Raw genomic sequence first — 16,625 nt, 5'->3', positions numbered from 1 at the left:
ATTGGCACATTCAGGAAGATCGGAGAGGGGGCACGGGGTGGCACTGGTTCAGCAGGACGTGCCAGGCTGCCTGGCCCGCTCGGGTCAGTCGGGTTCCATGCTGCGGGTTGGCACGAGGTCTGCTGCTAGGGGACACGGCATCTTAAGGCAGTATGTATGCGCGTGTGCATCTAATCTATTTATTTATTTATTTATTTATATTGCTGGAACCCCGCCTCAAGGAGGAGCAGCCCCAGCGCGCAGCGAACCCCACCGAGCCGATAAAATGGCGGCCAAGACCCGCCCCCCCCCCCGGCCCCTCAAGGGCCCCGCGCCGGGAGCTGCCGCCCTTCCCCTGCCCGCCAGGGGGCGCGCGAGCCACGGCCGGCCGGCGGTGCCGCGTCCCGCTGGAAGGGACAGCCCGGCCGGGGGAGCGAGGGGAGCGGTCCCCGCCTGGCCCGGTCCGCGCTGCCGCTTTGGGGCGCTGAGGGCGGTGCGCTGATGGCGAAGGGGTCAAGTGGTTGCGGGAGCGGGTGTTGGTCCCGGGTGGACGCCGTGCCGGCTGCCGTGCCGGGCGGGGAGCGGCTCGTTTGCGGCTGGAAGTGCACTTCAGTCCCTTCCCTTGGGTCTGAGCTGCGCTGTTAGGCGGGTCAGGAGCGGAGGGAGCAGTTTGCTGTTCCCGGTGAGGCAGCTCCCGGTTAAGGACCGGATGCTTCCCAGCGCAGCGGAGCTGGCGGAGCGTGAAACACCTGGGAAGGGAGTGACGGTCACTGAGGGCGAGGCGCACTCAGGGCACAGTGCGGTCAGAGCTGGCGCAGACAAGGCTTTACTATTTTAAAATTTTTGTTTGTTTGATTTTTTTATTTAACCTAAACACTTGCCTCTGGATGCCTTGAAAACATAAACATGCGGATATATTAGCTCTGGCTATGTTATTAGAGAGCGAGGAGGTTTGTTTTAGTTAGTTTTAATAATCAGCTGCTGTAGAAGGTAATAGAACAACATATCTCTGCTGAGTAAACCAAGGGATGTTTTTAAAATGCCTCAGCCTTGCACTCGCTGTTTAAAGAGCTGAAACTTTTAGGGTTATGTTTGTTGGCTTTGGTCTGTGTCAACTTAATTTGGATATTTCAGGGTTGTTAAAGGGAAGTAATAAGGAGAAGACAAACCCAAACCCTTTGGCCTGGAATTTACCAGAGTTATTAGGGTTTTACTTTGACGTCTCCTGTGCAGCTAAATGAATGGTGCCATAATCTAGTTTAAACTCACATCACCTGCATCCATTACATGGACTTCCAATAGCTCCTATTTTGCCAAAAGCTTTTGGAAACTACTCCTATAGTCAGTTACCAGAATTGCCTTCCCACCCACTTTCTCTTTCCTCCTTTTCTGTCTGTTTGGAAGCACTTTACTACCACTTCGTTTTTAAATTTTATTTTTTCTGTGAGGGCATTTAGACACTATTTTCATGGCACCCTTTTGTGCCTTTTTTTATTTCTTTTTTTTTTTAACCATTCCAAGACTCAGATTTATGTGTGATGTCTCCTTGTGCTCTCTCCATCCAGGGTTTTCATGCTGAATGCATCAGGACTGCATGCAAGAGTGGTACGGCTGGCACCATATGCAGAGATAACATTGCCTTCCTATTTCCCTTGTTTAACAAGGCCAGTAATCTCATCAAGCTTCTCCACCCCTAAAAGCTCTTCACTGCCACCACCATTGTAGTGGAATCTTAGAATGAGTTATTTATCCATTATGCACTCCTCATTCTTTCCAGTCAGTGCTTTCTTGAAGGCGGCCAGGTACCTTTCATAGCAAGATTTGCATTTCTTATTCTGAGATATTTTAGTTTTGGAGTTGCCTGTATTAAAATGCATTTTGTTTGAATGTGCTCACTTCAGTGAGTGATCCATATTGTTCTGTATGACTGCTCTGTCCTCGCTATTATTTGCCACTCCATTAATTTTTGTCAACTGCAGATATTGGTGTGACTGATTTTTTTTTTTTTAATATGTGCTTCCCCATCACTGTGTAAGTTGGTGACTAATACCTGGTTCTGGTATTATGGGCTTGTACACCCACATCCTCCTCAGCTCATTTTTCCATAGTGGTTTTTATCTGCAAACAATGGGTGAACTCTTTCATATTTTTTTTTACACCATTTGTAATGTGCCTATATAGAGTTACTTTCAGATTTGCATTACTAACTGATTCCTCAATTATCTTTCTTTATGCTGTTTTAATTTTATTTATTATTGCTGTAACTTTAATTGGTTCATTAGATAGCCATTCTTGTCATTTCAGTTTAAAAATTATTCCTGGGCTTGAAATTTGGAAATATTTTATTGCATTGGGATAACAGTTTTCCCTTGTGCCTCTGTAATGCATGGCACTCACCCTGCTGTCTCAGACTGCTTAAGTGTGATTGAGTAACTAGAGCCAGTTGAAGCATGTTGTCGCCTTCCAGCCTTGTTCTTAGTTTCTGAATTTCTTCCTTTTCCTCCTGAATCCCAAAAGGCTTTATTAAGACAGCTTTGTGGGAACCATTAACTCTAAGCTGCATAATTATGTTACCATAGCATTGACTTATTTAATAGTAGGGAAAAAATTGTATGCATGCCTAGAAACTTATATTCCTCAATGATGGAATTTTAACTTAGTAAATTAAAAGGTTTACTCAATTTACCTACAAAGTTATAGTAATTAACAGCAAGAGAGTCTACCAGCAATAAAGCAGGTTCTGTGACAACATGTCACTTTAATGAGCTGCCATCATATTATGCTTATTCTTCACCTTTTAAATTGCATATAAATCTCTCATGTACTTAAAGAAAGGGATGGTGTTACTGCTTAGCTTGCTTTGTTTAGAAGTGGGGACCCATATTTAGCATATTTATCTTTACTTATTGATGCATTTTGTCATGCTTGCACTGCTTAGAATTGCATACATTTGTGATACTAGAAATCAGGCCAAGAATTTTTTTAAAAAGACATGCATACAAAGAATATTGCAATTGATAATCCTCATGCCACTATTTGCGTGGTACTGTGTGACTTCATTCTCACTGTTGTGTTTCAGACCACCTAAGGGCAGCTCACCTCCCTTTTGCTCTCCCTACCCTGCTGTCCCCAGCACATCTGGTTATGAAAGCAGGGCAGATTGTGCCAGAGCACCAGAGAGCATGTTCTTGTCCCTCACAGTGCCACCTGCAATTGCCAATATTCTATTTTGTGGTTAGGAGATGGCATAACAAACAAACCTTTCCACCATCTCTTCCCCCTGAAAGGCCTAAGACACTTTTAATAATAATAAGCAGTGGTCCATAACAAATACTCAGGTTTCTGGGATGGGGGAGCAGAAAAGCTGCATTTTTTTCAGCTTTTTGTGGTGCACTTAATTAAGACTTGGCATCCTTATTTATGTTACTTCTGCTAAAAAATGGGCTGGGGGGATGAGCAGGGGATTTACCTATTATTTATATTTTGACTTTTTGAATAGATCTAGCCTAGGTACTCACACAGTTGAATTTGCCTTGTGTGGTCAGTCCGCCACAAAGCTAAAAACTTCAGAGGTAAAAAATGAAGTCTTAGGCTCTGTCAGCATGACAGCTATAGACCATGTGTTCCTTTTTTCCTGTGGGAAAAATTGGCACATACTGATCATCAATTAACTGGTTTACATTTTGTTTTTTATCACTTTTAGTTTGTCTTTTTTTGTTTTGTATCACTGAGCCCCAGCAACTTGTGTGTGTAAAGATCAATTTAATTTTATAAGGCTTGTATGTTATTCTTTAGTCCTTAGGACTGATTGGTTGTAGATGAGAAGCTGATTAGTTTGGTGGGTGTGGATGTGGCTTTGCAGTCAGGGGTATGATATCACTGTGTCTGTGCTGTTCATTTTGTGCTGTGGGATGATGCTCTGTGCTTTGGCTTATTTTTAACCCTGGCAGCTTCTAATAAGTGTCAAATAAGCAGCTTCTAATAAGCTGCTTAGAAGCTGTTTCTAATAAGTGCCTCTGCTTTGCCATCCCCAAAGAATTATGCATGAGTTTCTTGCTCTTTTTCTTAAAGGTTCTCAAGCTGCCCACATGTAAAGCCATAGCCTGCCCTTCTGGACATAGCAGTATATCAAGGTATCAACACTTTCAGAAGCTTTTCCCTTCCTTTTTTTCCCTGGAATCAGAATTGAAGCATTTTGTCATCTGATTCTCTGTAAATGCAGCCTATTCTTTCATAGACAATTTTAACTGTTATTTTATGTAGTGTTTTTTCTTTTACAGCTTTTCAGCCATCACTTTAGAAATGCCTCAGAAGAGTGGCAGTGGTAACTGGCATTTTTTTCCCCCTTGTCAAATGCAAATCTCTCACCTCCCAAGTGTGAACATACAAAGATCTCTTACTGCCTTTTTTTTTTTTTAATAACAAAATTAGGCCATAGTTAGCAAAGCAGTGACCTGATTAGTGCTGGATCAACATGTTACCAACTCAAGGTTGTCACTACAAAGTGAGTGTGGTGAAGTCTGCCTGTTCCAACTAAAATGAAAGCAGTCTCTTGATGAAGACCCATGCTGAAGTCAGCAGTTTCTGCAAAGGGGGCCTAAATGCAGGTTGAAGGATCTCTTCTGTGTATATATGTAACTACGAGTGCCAATCTAATTCTTTATAATCAAGTACTTTTTGTCATATTTTTACTCAGGAGGATAAGAGAGAAAACAGTTTGAAGTGATTTTTTTTTGTTCTTTGGCTCTCCTTATCTATGAAAGATTTGTCTTTGTGGAGGTATATTTAATGTTTTCTCTAAAGTAGGCCCCCTGAGAGATCCCATGGAGTAATTCACTTTGCTGAGTTAGCAGATGAAGCCATTGGATAGACTCAAAAAAAGGTACTGCCAACTGTGAAGCAAATGAATCAATAGGAGTGCAAGGGGATCACTTTGTTTCTTCAATAAGAGAAAAGCGTCAGCACAGGTGCAGTATCTGACATACAGATTAAAAAACCCCAAATATAAACACACACGCACACACACGTTGGGTTGGCTTTTATTGGAAAGCCTAGATGCAATCTATAGTTATCAATTTGTGGAAAATTCAGGACACATATAAAGTTAAGAAGGCAAATTAAAAGAACAATACAAATCAGACGAAATATACATCTCAAAATATCAGGATAGCATTTTGACTGGCATTCTAAAATACTTAGAATCTCCTTTCTTTTTTTCTTATTTTTGTAATATGCTTCTTTAATTATGCATATTTTTTCTTTAAAAAGATCTTTTGTTTCTATATTCCCCAAGGTCACTATTTCCTGCAGGAACATGTCCAGATCACAAGTCTTTTTTAGCAAGAAATAGGCTCATTATACCTACTAACAAGGCCACTAATTGGCTTGATTTGACTGTATCTAAAATGATCACCAACAGATACTATAATTTGTTGTTTATTGGTGCCAGAACAAAGGAGAAGGGACTGGTATGCGCCAAGTAGAAGATATATTTCAATGTTGACATGTTATACAAGCTTTTCATATTCAAACAGAACAGAAACATTGGACATAATTTAGAATATGAGCCTATTTCAACAGAGAGCACTTACAGCATGCTAAATACAGTGCTGTGGAAGAGCCACCCAACAGAACTGCAAACACCTAGCATTTTACATCTTTTAAAAAGAATACGTAGCTCAATGACACACCTCTGGGGTCTGAAATACCATCCTCTCTAAATTTAGGGCCCTCAAGCTTCAAGGGTAGAAGTACTAACAACTAATCTGTGCTTTAATTCTAATAGATGATTAGCATTCATTATATGTGTAATTAGTTCTGTATGCTCTACCAAATACACACATACAGTAATAGCACTGATACTGTAGATTCGGTAGCGACTGGGCTGGGAGAAATTCAAATCTGTTTATCAAACAATCCTAATGTGCAATTTAGAGTATGTAATACCATAGACTCTCAGAATACAAAGCAGTTAGAAAACTATTTTTATTACATCCACTTGAACCATTCATAGTTAAGACACGTTCACTTACTATGTTCTGTCATTATAATACATGGATAGAAATACTGTGTATATTTCAATGAACATCAAAACCCCCAATTTTGTCTCATCTTAAAAATATTTATTTTTGTGGCTGAATTTAGTGCTCATGAGACTAAAGCTCTAAGAATGGTTTCAGCCAAGATGTAGAACAGATGCCATAGATGCCACCACAGGCTTCCTATAAGGAACCAGCTGCACACTTGTGTTCTTCCTGCAGCAAATATACTGGGCCTTGGAGCAGAGCATGCCAAATCTATGCAGTGGTGTGGAGATGCAGACTAGGCACTAGAACTGGACCTTCCTCTCCATCTCCCAGGTTGTGTTCACAGTAATGAGATTTGATCTGCCAGCTGAAGGCCAGGAGATGAACCTACTAAACAGCCTGCCTGCCTAAAGAGCAATTCTGTAGCATCAGGTCAGAGGTACGCTTCTTCTATCTGGAGTTATTAACACCTAAAAGAGCTGTATTATACAGAAGACAAAGTTGACATAACTGGATGAAACTACATCATTTCTTCTTCTTCTTCTACATACAATTTGCCAAGCACCTGAGACACTATTCCTCCATTGTGAAACAAAGCTTCTAAAAAACCAACAGAAACCCCACCTGGTATGAATAAATGTCCATTTATTACATTAGGGCTGGAAAAAGACAAGGAAACCCCAACCTATTAAAGTCTTCCATCATACTAAATGAGACTTATTTGGTTACTGTGCCTTCTAACAATGACTGATGAAGTGGCACTGGCCTGGGTGACAGGAGAGGGAGGGGAGGGAGCTGTGGTCTGATTCAGCCAGCCACTTTGTGGAGTGTCCCATCCTATCAGCAGAGTGATAGATGCACAGCTTTAAACCTAATACAAAAATATTAACACTTTTGGACATTAGTCATCACTGTTATATCTCTACAATATAATCCTTTATACTGTACAGCTATAACATAAAAGGTGCAATTCCTTTTTCTTTAAAAAAAATCACACACAGCACATGTTTTTATCATTTTATTTTTAAGTATAAACTTTTTTAAACACTTTACATAAATTAACTCCTCTGAGACTAATATTTGATGTACAGTAAATTGTAATTCATATAAAAATCCATAAACAACTTGTCTCACATAATTTACAAAAAAATCAGGGTTTCCTTTGCTTATATGCAACAAGGATTCTACTTGCCGTTTTCCCCCCAAGGCAAACCATGTTAGCATTGTAAAATCCATTATTAAATTCCCATGGTAGCATAAGTCACTTGTGCCAATGTCCTTTTAGAAAGCAGCACAGTTTAATGCAGTTGGGTTGTCTATAAACAGTAATTTTTGCCCCATGTTTTAAAATTAACAGATATATACCACATCCTATGCAGTGAGAAAGAGAGAAAAAGAGAGAAAGAGAGAGACTACTTCTCGTAAGCAAAGGTCAACAATTCAGTACTATTTGGAAACACTGTATGGGTCTGTATCTTAATTAAATACAGTGCCTCAAAGAAACAGCCTGTTTCAAAACCTGTAGGCCTTTTTATTTTCTTTTTTTCTTCTTTTTTTTTTAATACTTTTCAGTCCAACTTGAGTGCAGCGATATGCATATGTAAACATATTCTTTAAAGCAGATCACCTTTAAGGTCATTGAGAAAAAAAAAAGTTTTGTCATTAGCAGTATCATTCTTCTCGAAGGCGCTCTTTTTGTTACAGAGTCTGGATTGTGCTACAGAAAAAATCTGAGCAAAGATGTAAGCTTAGGCTCAAGTAGTAATGCAGCAAAACAGTTTAGTCTCCTTTTTAGAAGACACTGGTACACAGTCTCTTTGGCAGCCTGAGCTAAGCCAGTGTGTTACCTCTTTCCTATCTCACTTTGTCTGAGGAACTGTATATTGTTAGCGCTGTCTGCTAATTCTGGATATTGCTCCACAGAGAGTACATAGTACCCATCGTATCCTTGTACCTTTCCAGCACTTAGCAGCTGCCTCTTTTCTCCTTCTGTCCACAACCTGGCGCCTTCCTCTCCATCTCTTACTCTCTGTTGTTCTCTGGCCCAGGCACTGGAAAGAGCTCTTTGCCTGGCTTGCTCCAGTATCCGGGCCTTTTCCTCATCGAGTGTCATGCCATAGCGGACGTGAAGCGCTAGAGCACCGTATTGCATTTCAACATCAGCAAACCTACGAGTCCTGCCGTTCACCACAGTGGTGGACTGGGAAACAGTGACATTGATGCCATTCTCCAGGGCCTTGCGCCCACTTGTCAGCCTCAGTGTCCCAAGGTCACTCTCAGGGGAGGTGGTCTTGATAAAATAGTGTGTGTCCTTTCCCTCCACAGTGAAATGCAAGTTTTCTAGGTAGTAAGCGTTGTTCAAAACAGCTGCCACTTTTATGCAGTCCTCATTAGCAATGTTGAGCACGTTTGTTTGCACTTTGCCTTGATTGACAGCGAGCATCACCCCTTTGCCAATCAGAGACTTCACCGTGGCAAACCACAGCCACGACTTTTCTCCGCTGAATTTCCGTCTGCTGACCTGCACTTCTGCCATCTTTCCCAGGGAAAGGAAAGCCTTTGCTTGTCTCGCCACTTGTTGTTGCACTCCAGAAATTGGCTGTAAACAAGAACAGACAGAAGTTTTACCAGCCATCTGTAGCCCCCTAAATGCCAAACAGCCAGGATTTCTTGGTGTGCTGCCCGTGGACAACAACAGGATATGCCACAACTGACAGTGCCAAGGAGTTAATTAGATCTGCATACTGCTTGTTCTGCTGAGTTACAAGACTATTTTGCTAATGCTCACTGCTTTTACTCTTTGTCTCCCTGAGAACCTGCACAAAAATCAGCTTTAACTTCAGAGGCTGCTTACTGGGCTGCACAGGACAGACCTGCAATGCCAATACATAACCACAAGAATCACAGAATGGTTTGGGTTGGAAGGAGACCTTGAAAATCATCTAGTTCCGACCCCCGGCTGTGGGACACCTTCAACTAGACTGGGTTGCTCAAAGACCCATCCGACCTGGCCTTGAACACCTTCAGTGACACGGCATCCACAACTTCCCTGGGCAGCTTGTTTCAGGGCCTCACCACCCTCACAGTAAAGAATTTTGTCCTAATATGTAATCTAAACCTACTCTCTGTCAATTTGAACCCGTTTTCCCTAGTCCTGTCACCACCTGCTCTTGTAAATAGTCTTACCCCATCTTTCCTGTAAATTCCCTGAGGTACTGGACGGCTGCAACTAAGTTACCTGAAAGCCTTCTCTTTTCCAGGCTGAACAATCCCAATTCCTTTCCTCATAGGAGAGGTACTCCCCATCCCTCTGATCAACTGGGTGGCCCTCCTCTGGACTTCATTGACCAGGTTTATGTCCTTCCAGTGCTGGGGGCCCCGGGGCTGGATGCTGTGTTTCAGCTGAGGTCTCACAAAAGCAGAGTAGAGGGGCAAAATCCTTCCTTTCCCTTGCCCTGCTGATTTGGATGCGGCCCAGGACAGGATTGACCTTCTAGGCTGCCAGTGCACATTGCCAGCCCATGTCATGTTATACAGGTAAGAGCTGTCTTACTACAGTTCATCTTACTATGGTGGCATCTCTTCCTCTGAGCTTGTTCAATTATGATTCCTGTCTACCATGAGTCCAGTCAAACTGAGGAGATTTTGGAAGGTTATGAAGCTGTGCTTTAGAACTGGAACAAACCTTTCTTTACACTGAGTCAGGAGATAAGAGTCTCTCAAGCAGCTGCAGCCTGAGACCAAACTGCAGGGAGGCTCTCATAATCCCTCAAGCTGCTGAAGAAATAAGGGAAATCAAACTGTAATGACAGTCTTTACAGTAAAAGAGAGGGAAGCTAATGGTATGGACCAGTGAGGTGGAATACTGGGGGCTGATACCCTTTCTTGCAAGTACTTGCAGAAACTGATAAAAGGGGACGTGTGAAAAGACTGTGGCCAGTTGGGCTGTGTGACTTCAAGTATCAGCTTCCTGCCTAAGAGAGCTTTTCCCCAAGAGCTTTAGATGGGTGCAACCCTGAATACAGCAGTGTTTTGTTCATAGCTAGCAAAGACAAGGGGCAATGTAAGAAAAGAACCAACAAGCCAGTCTAATGGAAAAGCTAGGATAGCAGAATGTCCTGGAAGAGCTGTGTGTAGCCCACTATGCCAGATGCACTCTTGGTAAAGAGAGGATGGCTGGGGAATGGCACCTGTGAGCATAACTGCAGTGGTTAGCCTGGACAGCTGAAAGACTAGGAGCAGCTAGCAGGAATGGTTAGCTAGTGCACCTAGACAGCAGGACAGCTCAAATCACAGGGTCGGCTGTGGTTGGGATGAGACCTCAAAACTGTGCAGAATAGATACATCTTATTGGTCTAACCCTGGGCCTTAACAGCAACAAGCTGTGAATGAGCTGCACTGATAGAGATGGGGAGCAGACAGCTGCCCTGGCAGTTGCCTCAGCAGGAAACAAAGATTTAAATAGCTTTGGCTGCACTTTTGAAAACGAGTACTTGGTTTTTGATGATGATCCAGTTTATCTTCCAATTGACCCCTTCTCCTTTCAGTAAAATACTGCTTAAACCATTTGATTCACTGCTGACAAATGAGTCAAAAGCCTCCTTTGTTTTCCTAAATTTCTGGATGGGAGACCAACTGGAGTCATTAAGATTCATACAACCTTAATTCAGCCTTGCTGCTGATCAAAGCTTGGCAAAAAGTTTGCAAAGGCTTTTCTGTTTTGCACAAGGGTAGCTTTCTGGAGGGGATAACTCCTGAGGGAATTATGAATTAACTTGGACTCTCCATTCTTCTTGAATGTGGCAGATTTTGGTCTGCATTTGCTAATGAGTATGGATTTCAGCTGTTGTAAATCCTACATGAAAGCTATTGGGCACAAAATATATTGTAGACAGCAATCATCAGTGAGAGCAGCAAGATGCTATAGCAACTTCATAATGACGAAGTTTTGTTTTTTTTAACATGTATCCTCAGAGCTCAGTAAAGCTCATTCACTCCAGAATGTTTCAAAATAACCAAGTGGTTTGTGTGTTTACTTCTGCCTCCTTCTGCATTTGCTTGTTCACCAGTGAATATCAGAGTTGCAGCTTCTTCCTACATGAGACTTTTGAATCTTTGTTTTCCTACCACACCCTTCTTGCTCTGTCACGTCACGTGCTCCTGGCATTCCTCATGTTATTGAGCTCTCTCCCAAAGATTTTTGACAACTAGCTGTCTGCCCTCATCTCTTTGACCAGACTGGTTCTATTCCTGGTATGATTTTGCTGGTGGTAGTGGATGATTTCATTCTTTAGCCTTTGAGACCTAACTTTGAGACCTAAACAACCTCTGATCATTCTTCACAGCCATGCCTGATGACAGGTCTCTTATCTCCCAATACAACTGGAATGCTTTGCATGCTCCTCCTTCACTTTGTTGCTCATGGGAGACACTAGTCTCATACTGGGCTCTAGTCTCTCCCTATTACTCAATTCCTTGCTGTTAAAAAAGAATGAACTAATGAACTAACTTACTAACTAACTTACTAACTAACTTCCTGAATGCAAAGTTAGCTTCTATATGTTCCCTTCTGCTGGGCCACCATTCTAAGGACATTTGATCTACATTAGGTTGTAGGATTTTTAAAGTTTGTATCATCTTTAATTTTTGTAGCATTCTCTATCATGATTCTTGTAAAAAGAGATCTTTTCTTTGACTGTTTAGAATGGGATCACCCATTTTAATGTCTCTTAATGCTTCCTTCTAAAGCAAAAACCATAGGATTTTTGAGGGCATAGGTATTTGATCTTTGAGTAAGCCTAATTTGTAAATACAATTTTCTTAAATAGCAAACTTAGATTTTACTTCCACATGCATTTCTTTCATTATTTAAAATCGCAGCAGGTTTTCAGGATGAAAGTTCATTTTTTTTTGCTTTCAAAGAACTTCATAAGCACCTGAGTTTTATGTGATATAGCAGAATTTACCTCAGGTAATTTCAGTTTCGGTATTTTATCTTTACATATGACACATGGTGTCCATAACACATGGTTAATATTAAAAAGAAGCAAAATTATAGTGGTGCCTGGTATGGGTATGTTATAGCACCTCTTCTTCTGTTTATTTCACCATCTCTTTTTTACTACAGTATTCATTTACTGTCTACAGGCAGAATGTTAGTACAAGTATAATTTCTGTAGTTTCTGCTATGAAAATTAGACATCTTTAGAGCACCTTAAACTTTTCATTGATTATTGTCTTTTAAAATTTTTATAATTGCTAAAAGCAATCAAAAGCTTATATAAAATAGTACCTAACTTAGCAAATCTATAATAAACCCTCCACTTGTAATTTCTTAAACTAGATAAAGGTACTAAGTTTGGATTGAACTTAGCAAAAAACCTTGGCTGTCAGAATTATCCATGCCTTATAAGATCTGAATGGAAGGGAACATTCTATCTTGTTCAATTTGTATGTTTAATTTTGTTTCTTACTGGTATGTCTTCCCATTGCTGGCTCTTCACAAGTTCATAAGAAGGTTCTGTTAAATCAAATTTCGGAACAGGGAAACCAGGGATGGCATTGTGCAGATGGAAGCCAAATGTCACCAGCCAGCTGTTAACATCTGAAAGGGAATAATTATAAGAAAAAAACAGAGAAAAATATTAGAATTGTTCTGTATTTTGCAACCAGACAATTTTTACATATAATAGCTTTTGGCATAGTTGATTTCTTTTTGTATGGAAACAGCAAACCTATAGAGGAAACTTCCAGTTCTAAACTTAAAAGAAGATGTCTATTTTATATAAGAGTTGCACTAGGCTCAGTTGAAAGGTATTGCAGAGTTCAGCAATCAGGTTCTGATGGCCTCGGTGACTTCCAGAACAATTATGGCAGCACAATTAAGGGGAGATTTCCTTGTCATACAGCCTAAACCAACTGGAATTTCATGGTCAGGTTAAATATGCTTTATGTCATACCCTCATCATCAATACTTTTAAACAAAGCCAAAAAAAAAAAAAAAGTACTGCAGAGCACATCCGGTCCTTTTGGTGTGTGTAATGACTTCAAACTACTCCTGAAATATCACCTATATGGCCAATTACCTTTTAATGATTTGGCAGATATTTTTTGTTGATTCAAGAGAAATCTGCTCCTCTTCAAGATGATGTGGGATCGATGAAATGAAAAGCTAATGAAGTGCATCAGTAAGCAGACAGGACACCAAATTACCATTAGATCACATTATTTATGATACATTTTATGTTCTGTTAAAAATAAATTAGGGGTGCCAACAATCACTTAACAATTGTTTGGCAAGAAAGAGTGCTCTGCCTTGTTTCTGTTTTTTTACACTATCTTCCACAAAAACTAAGCTTAGAGGTTGGCAGAGTGCTCCTTACCAAGCCTAATAATTTTTACTTAAGAATGCTCACAATATGTGGGATAAGGAAGCAGATTTTTCAAAAAAATTAAAAAAATAAGAAATATTTATCTTAAAATAATTTTTAACATTTTCAAATAAATCCTATGCCTCATGAGGTGCTGCATCTAAAACTGCCAGGCAGCCAAATTACCAATTGTAATACTAACCTTATATAAGCAGTGTCTGCCTGTGCATTTCAGACATCAAAGATGTTAAGAAAAGAACCAAAACTGTATTTTGAGGGCAATTTCTGAACTAAGTGCATGATTTTCAATGGCACAAAGAATCTGATTCCAACTGCATTCCCTACAGCACATGCTGCTAAAAGAGGACAGATTCAGAGGTCTGTTTTTATTCTTACTCCCAGGCAGCCTGCTAGCAACCCACTTAATAGCTGCTGTTTGTTAAATGAATGCAAACCCACTTGATTCCCAGGATGCTCTTCTAAGTGGTAGTCTCACAGCGCCTAAGTAAGTGGGGCTGAGCCCTTCCTGTAGACTGGCAATGTCTGTGTAAATTGGATTATTTACACTTAATTCAAATACAAAAAAATCAAATGTATTGGAGCCATACATTTTTCCCAAAATTCTGGTGCCGTGCAGTCAGATTTTTGGTGTGTAGAATAATGGAAAACACTACACATCACTAACTCTAGAACAACAAAACGCATATAGGTTCTCTAAGAATTGAGATATGAAAGTAAGCACGTTAGCACCTTTTTTTGCCAAAAGAGAAGTTCAATCCTTTTTCTATACTACCCTACTTCTCCTTCTATGCACCTGGCTGGGTACACATTACTTTGTGCTAGCCCTGGGGCTTATTGAGCAATTGCCATTAGCAGTCTTGCAAAAGTCTACACTGGAAAATATCAACCAGCTTCCAGTGAATATTTTCTGTGATGCTGGTGTGTTAAACTGATCACAGGAGGACCCTTTCTGCCTACAGCCTCACTCCCTCTAAGCTGGATGCCTGTAGATACAACATCCCCAAGCTGCAATCAAGTAACCTTCTCTTACCTGTGATATAATCCTTCACATCATGTATTTTACTGGCTGGGTTGTTATTTCTAAACATGTACAAATTAAAAGGAGCTGGATCCTTCCCAATTCTCTTCCAGATTTCAATATCAGGTGTTGTCCACCGGCCTGCCAGTATGTCATAATCTCTTTCTCCAAAGTGGACTAGTTTGGTCAGTGGGTCATATAAGCCTCCGTGGAATCCAATTACCAGCTGGAAGTCAAGGTTAGAGTCAAAATAGATCTCTCCATAGGCAGTGTATTGAATTTGTTTAAGCATGAGACCATTGCTACTGAAAACAGCCAGTGGTGTCCCTGTATTGTCTGATGCAATGTAAAACTCATCTCCACTGCTAATTTCCATGGCAAAAAGATGTCCTTGCAGATCATAGTACAGAGATGTGATTTCAGAACTTGAGTGGTTATAGACATGAGTTATCCTGGTTGGATAGGTAAGGTCTGCATAGAAGAACTGGAGATGCTGCCCAAGGCTAGTTTTACTGGAAACGCGTCGTCCGAGTCCATCATAGCGGTAAATCACTGTCCACCCGCTGCCTTTGCTATAAACTCGAGTAAGAAGGCCCTTTGAACTGTATTCAAAGATTTCGGTACCCCTCTGACGCAGAAATCCGTCCTCATCCAACCTGTACTGTACATCTCCCAGCCGGGTTATTCTGTCTCGCAGGTCGTACCTCAGCGGTGTCAGACGGGCGCTGCTGCTGGGGTTCAGCAAGTGCAGGTTGCCGTTCAGGTCATAGTTGTATCGCCACATTATTTTTTCATTCAGATAAACGGTCTGGAGCTGACCATCTACATCATATTCGTAAGCATATTTGGTGGTGTTGGCAAATGGCCCAATCTTAATTTCTCTTTTCGTCACTCGTCCCATGTTATCATACTGAATTGTAATCCAATACATTAATGACCGAAATATTTCATACTGAATTTCCTTGATGCGCCCATGTGCATCGAAGTGTTTTGTGTATGTCATTACAGCTGTTGAAATGATCTGGTTAATATCATAATATATAACTCCAAATTTTCCAAACTGTTCAACTTTGCCAGAGATATCGTCAAACTGGTAGAGATCAATAGGCAATGGGGTTTCATTGATGACACCTTGCATGCTAGTCACTCTGAAGCTATTGTCATAGCTGTAGTCAAATCGGGCGTTTACCATTCCGTCTTCACTAAAGCGGAAAATCTGTCTGTCAATCAATGGGCCAATTTGTCTGTATCTAATGGTGCAGATAAAACCATCGCTTTGGAGGTTTACTGTTTTCAGGACTCCTGCTGTCTCATCATAAGTAAAACTAACTCTTGTACTATCATATAAAATTTCTGAGAGCTTCGTCTGCCGTCTGTACTTGAATAATACTCTCCGGCTGGTCCCCAGGAAAGCAGTTTGAAGGAGCTGCCCTTCCTCGTTGTAGTCCATGATAACAGAAGCATTGCTTTCTGGGGGGTTGTATATGTTCCGGTAATAGCCGATGGAGCGGATAGTCTGCATGGTATGACGAGCAACACTGGGCATGGTGACAGCGGAGAGCCGATCCAACAAATCATATTCGAAGATATACTGCCGTTGGCTATGGAGCAGAAGAACCATTGACTGAAAATTAAGAACAGATTTTTATCATGTGACAAATGGTGCAGTATCTCCCCTCCCGCCACATACTGATACTATTTCTTCACAAAAATGTGACATTCCCACTTGAGAAAATTATCTCCTCTTTAATTGAGTTATCATTGACCTTACATGTTGTTAACATCTCCCTGCCTAATTTACTTGTATGCCTAATTGTAAGGGGTTCTGTAATTAGTAGTTCCACATTCATAATTTGCTACTTGTTATGACTGTATCACTTTTTTATCAAGCATTCACAGCTAAACAGCAGATTGTCAATGGATTCAGATAAGTCATGTTTAATATGGGAAGAAGTAAAACTGTCTAAGAGCCATTAACTCACGAGGAGAACAACATATGGGAGATACAATTTCTCTCTTACAATTAGAGATGATTTTGAAGAATTTGACTAGCCTGAGAACTCTGAATACTGTGTTCTTGTTCTGTAAGCTTTTGAGACACAGGCAAAACAATTGTTTGATTATTCATATCGAAAGGAGCCACTTGAATTATTCTGACATTTTCCTAATGTGTGGCTATTATGTATCACAGATCTTGATTAAATTAAGTCT

General features: G+C 40.7%; 1 protein-coding gene and 1 long non-coding RNA gene across 37 annotated transcripts in view; one reads left to right on the top strand and one right to left on the bottom strand.

Moving 5' to 3' along the window:
* Window positions 1–1,655: 1,655 nt before the first annotated feature.
* Window positions 1,656–4,364, top strand: LOC143693843 (uncharacterized). The gene is made up of 3 exons (XR_013181824.1): window positions 1,656–1,781; window positions 4,051–4,112; window positions 4,260–4,364. It is a non-coding gene; the product is annotated as an uncharacterized LOC143693843 (long non-coding RNA).
* Window positions 4,365–5,002: 638 nt separating this feature from the next.
* The window catches only part of TENM3 (teneurin transmembrane protein 3), a 1,291,791-nt gene continuing 1,280,168 nt past the window's right edge, over window positions 5,003–16,625 (bottom strand). For all 36 annotated transcript variants that reach the window (XM_077177351.1, XM_077177368.1, XM_077177366.1 and 33 more), the window contains 3 exons: window positions 14,427–16,038; window positions 12,479–12,609; window positions 5,003–8,604 (listed from right to left, as the gene is read on the bottom strand). In XM_077177351.1, coding sequence (XP_077033466.1) covers window positions 7,849–8,604; window positions 12,479–12,609; window positions 14,427–16,038 — 2,499 coding nt within the window. In that variant the 3' untranslated portion in view covers window positions 5,003–7,848. The remainder of the gene's footprint in view (window positions 8,605–12,478; window positions 12,610–14,426; window positions 16,039–16,625) is intronic.

The sequence above is a fragment of the Agelaius phoeniceus genome, chromosome 4 (assembly GCF_051311805.1).
Source record: "Agelaius phoeniceus isolate bAgePho1 chromosome 4, bAgePho1.hap1, whole genome shotgun sequence".
Classification (NCBI taxonomy): domain Eukaryota; kingdom Metazoa; phylum Chordata; class Aves; order Passeriformes; family Icteridae; genus Agelaius; species Agelaius phoeniceus.
This window is presented reverse-complemented; position numbering and strand designations above follow the sequence as displayed.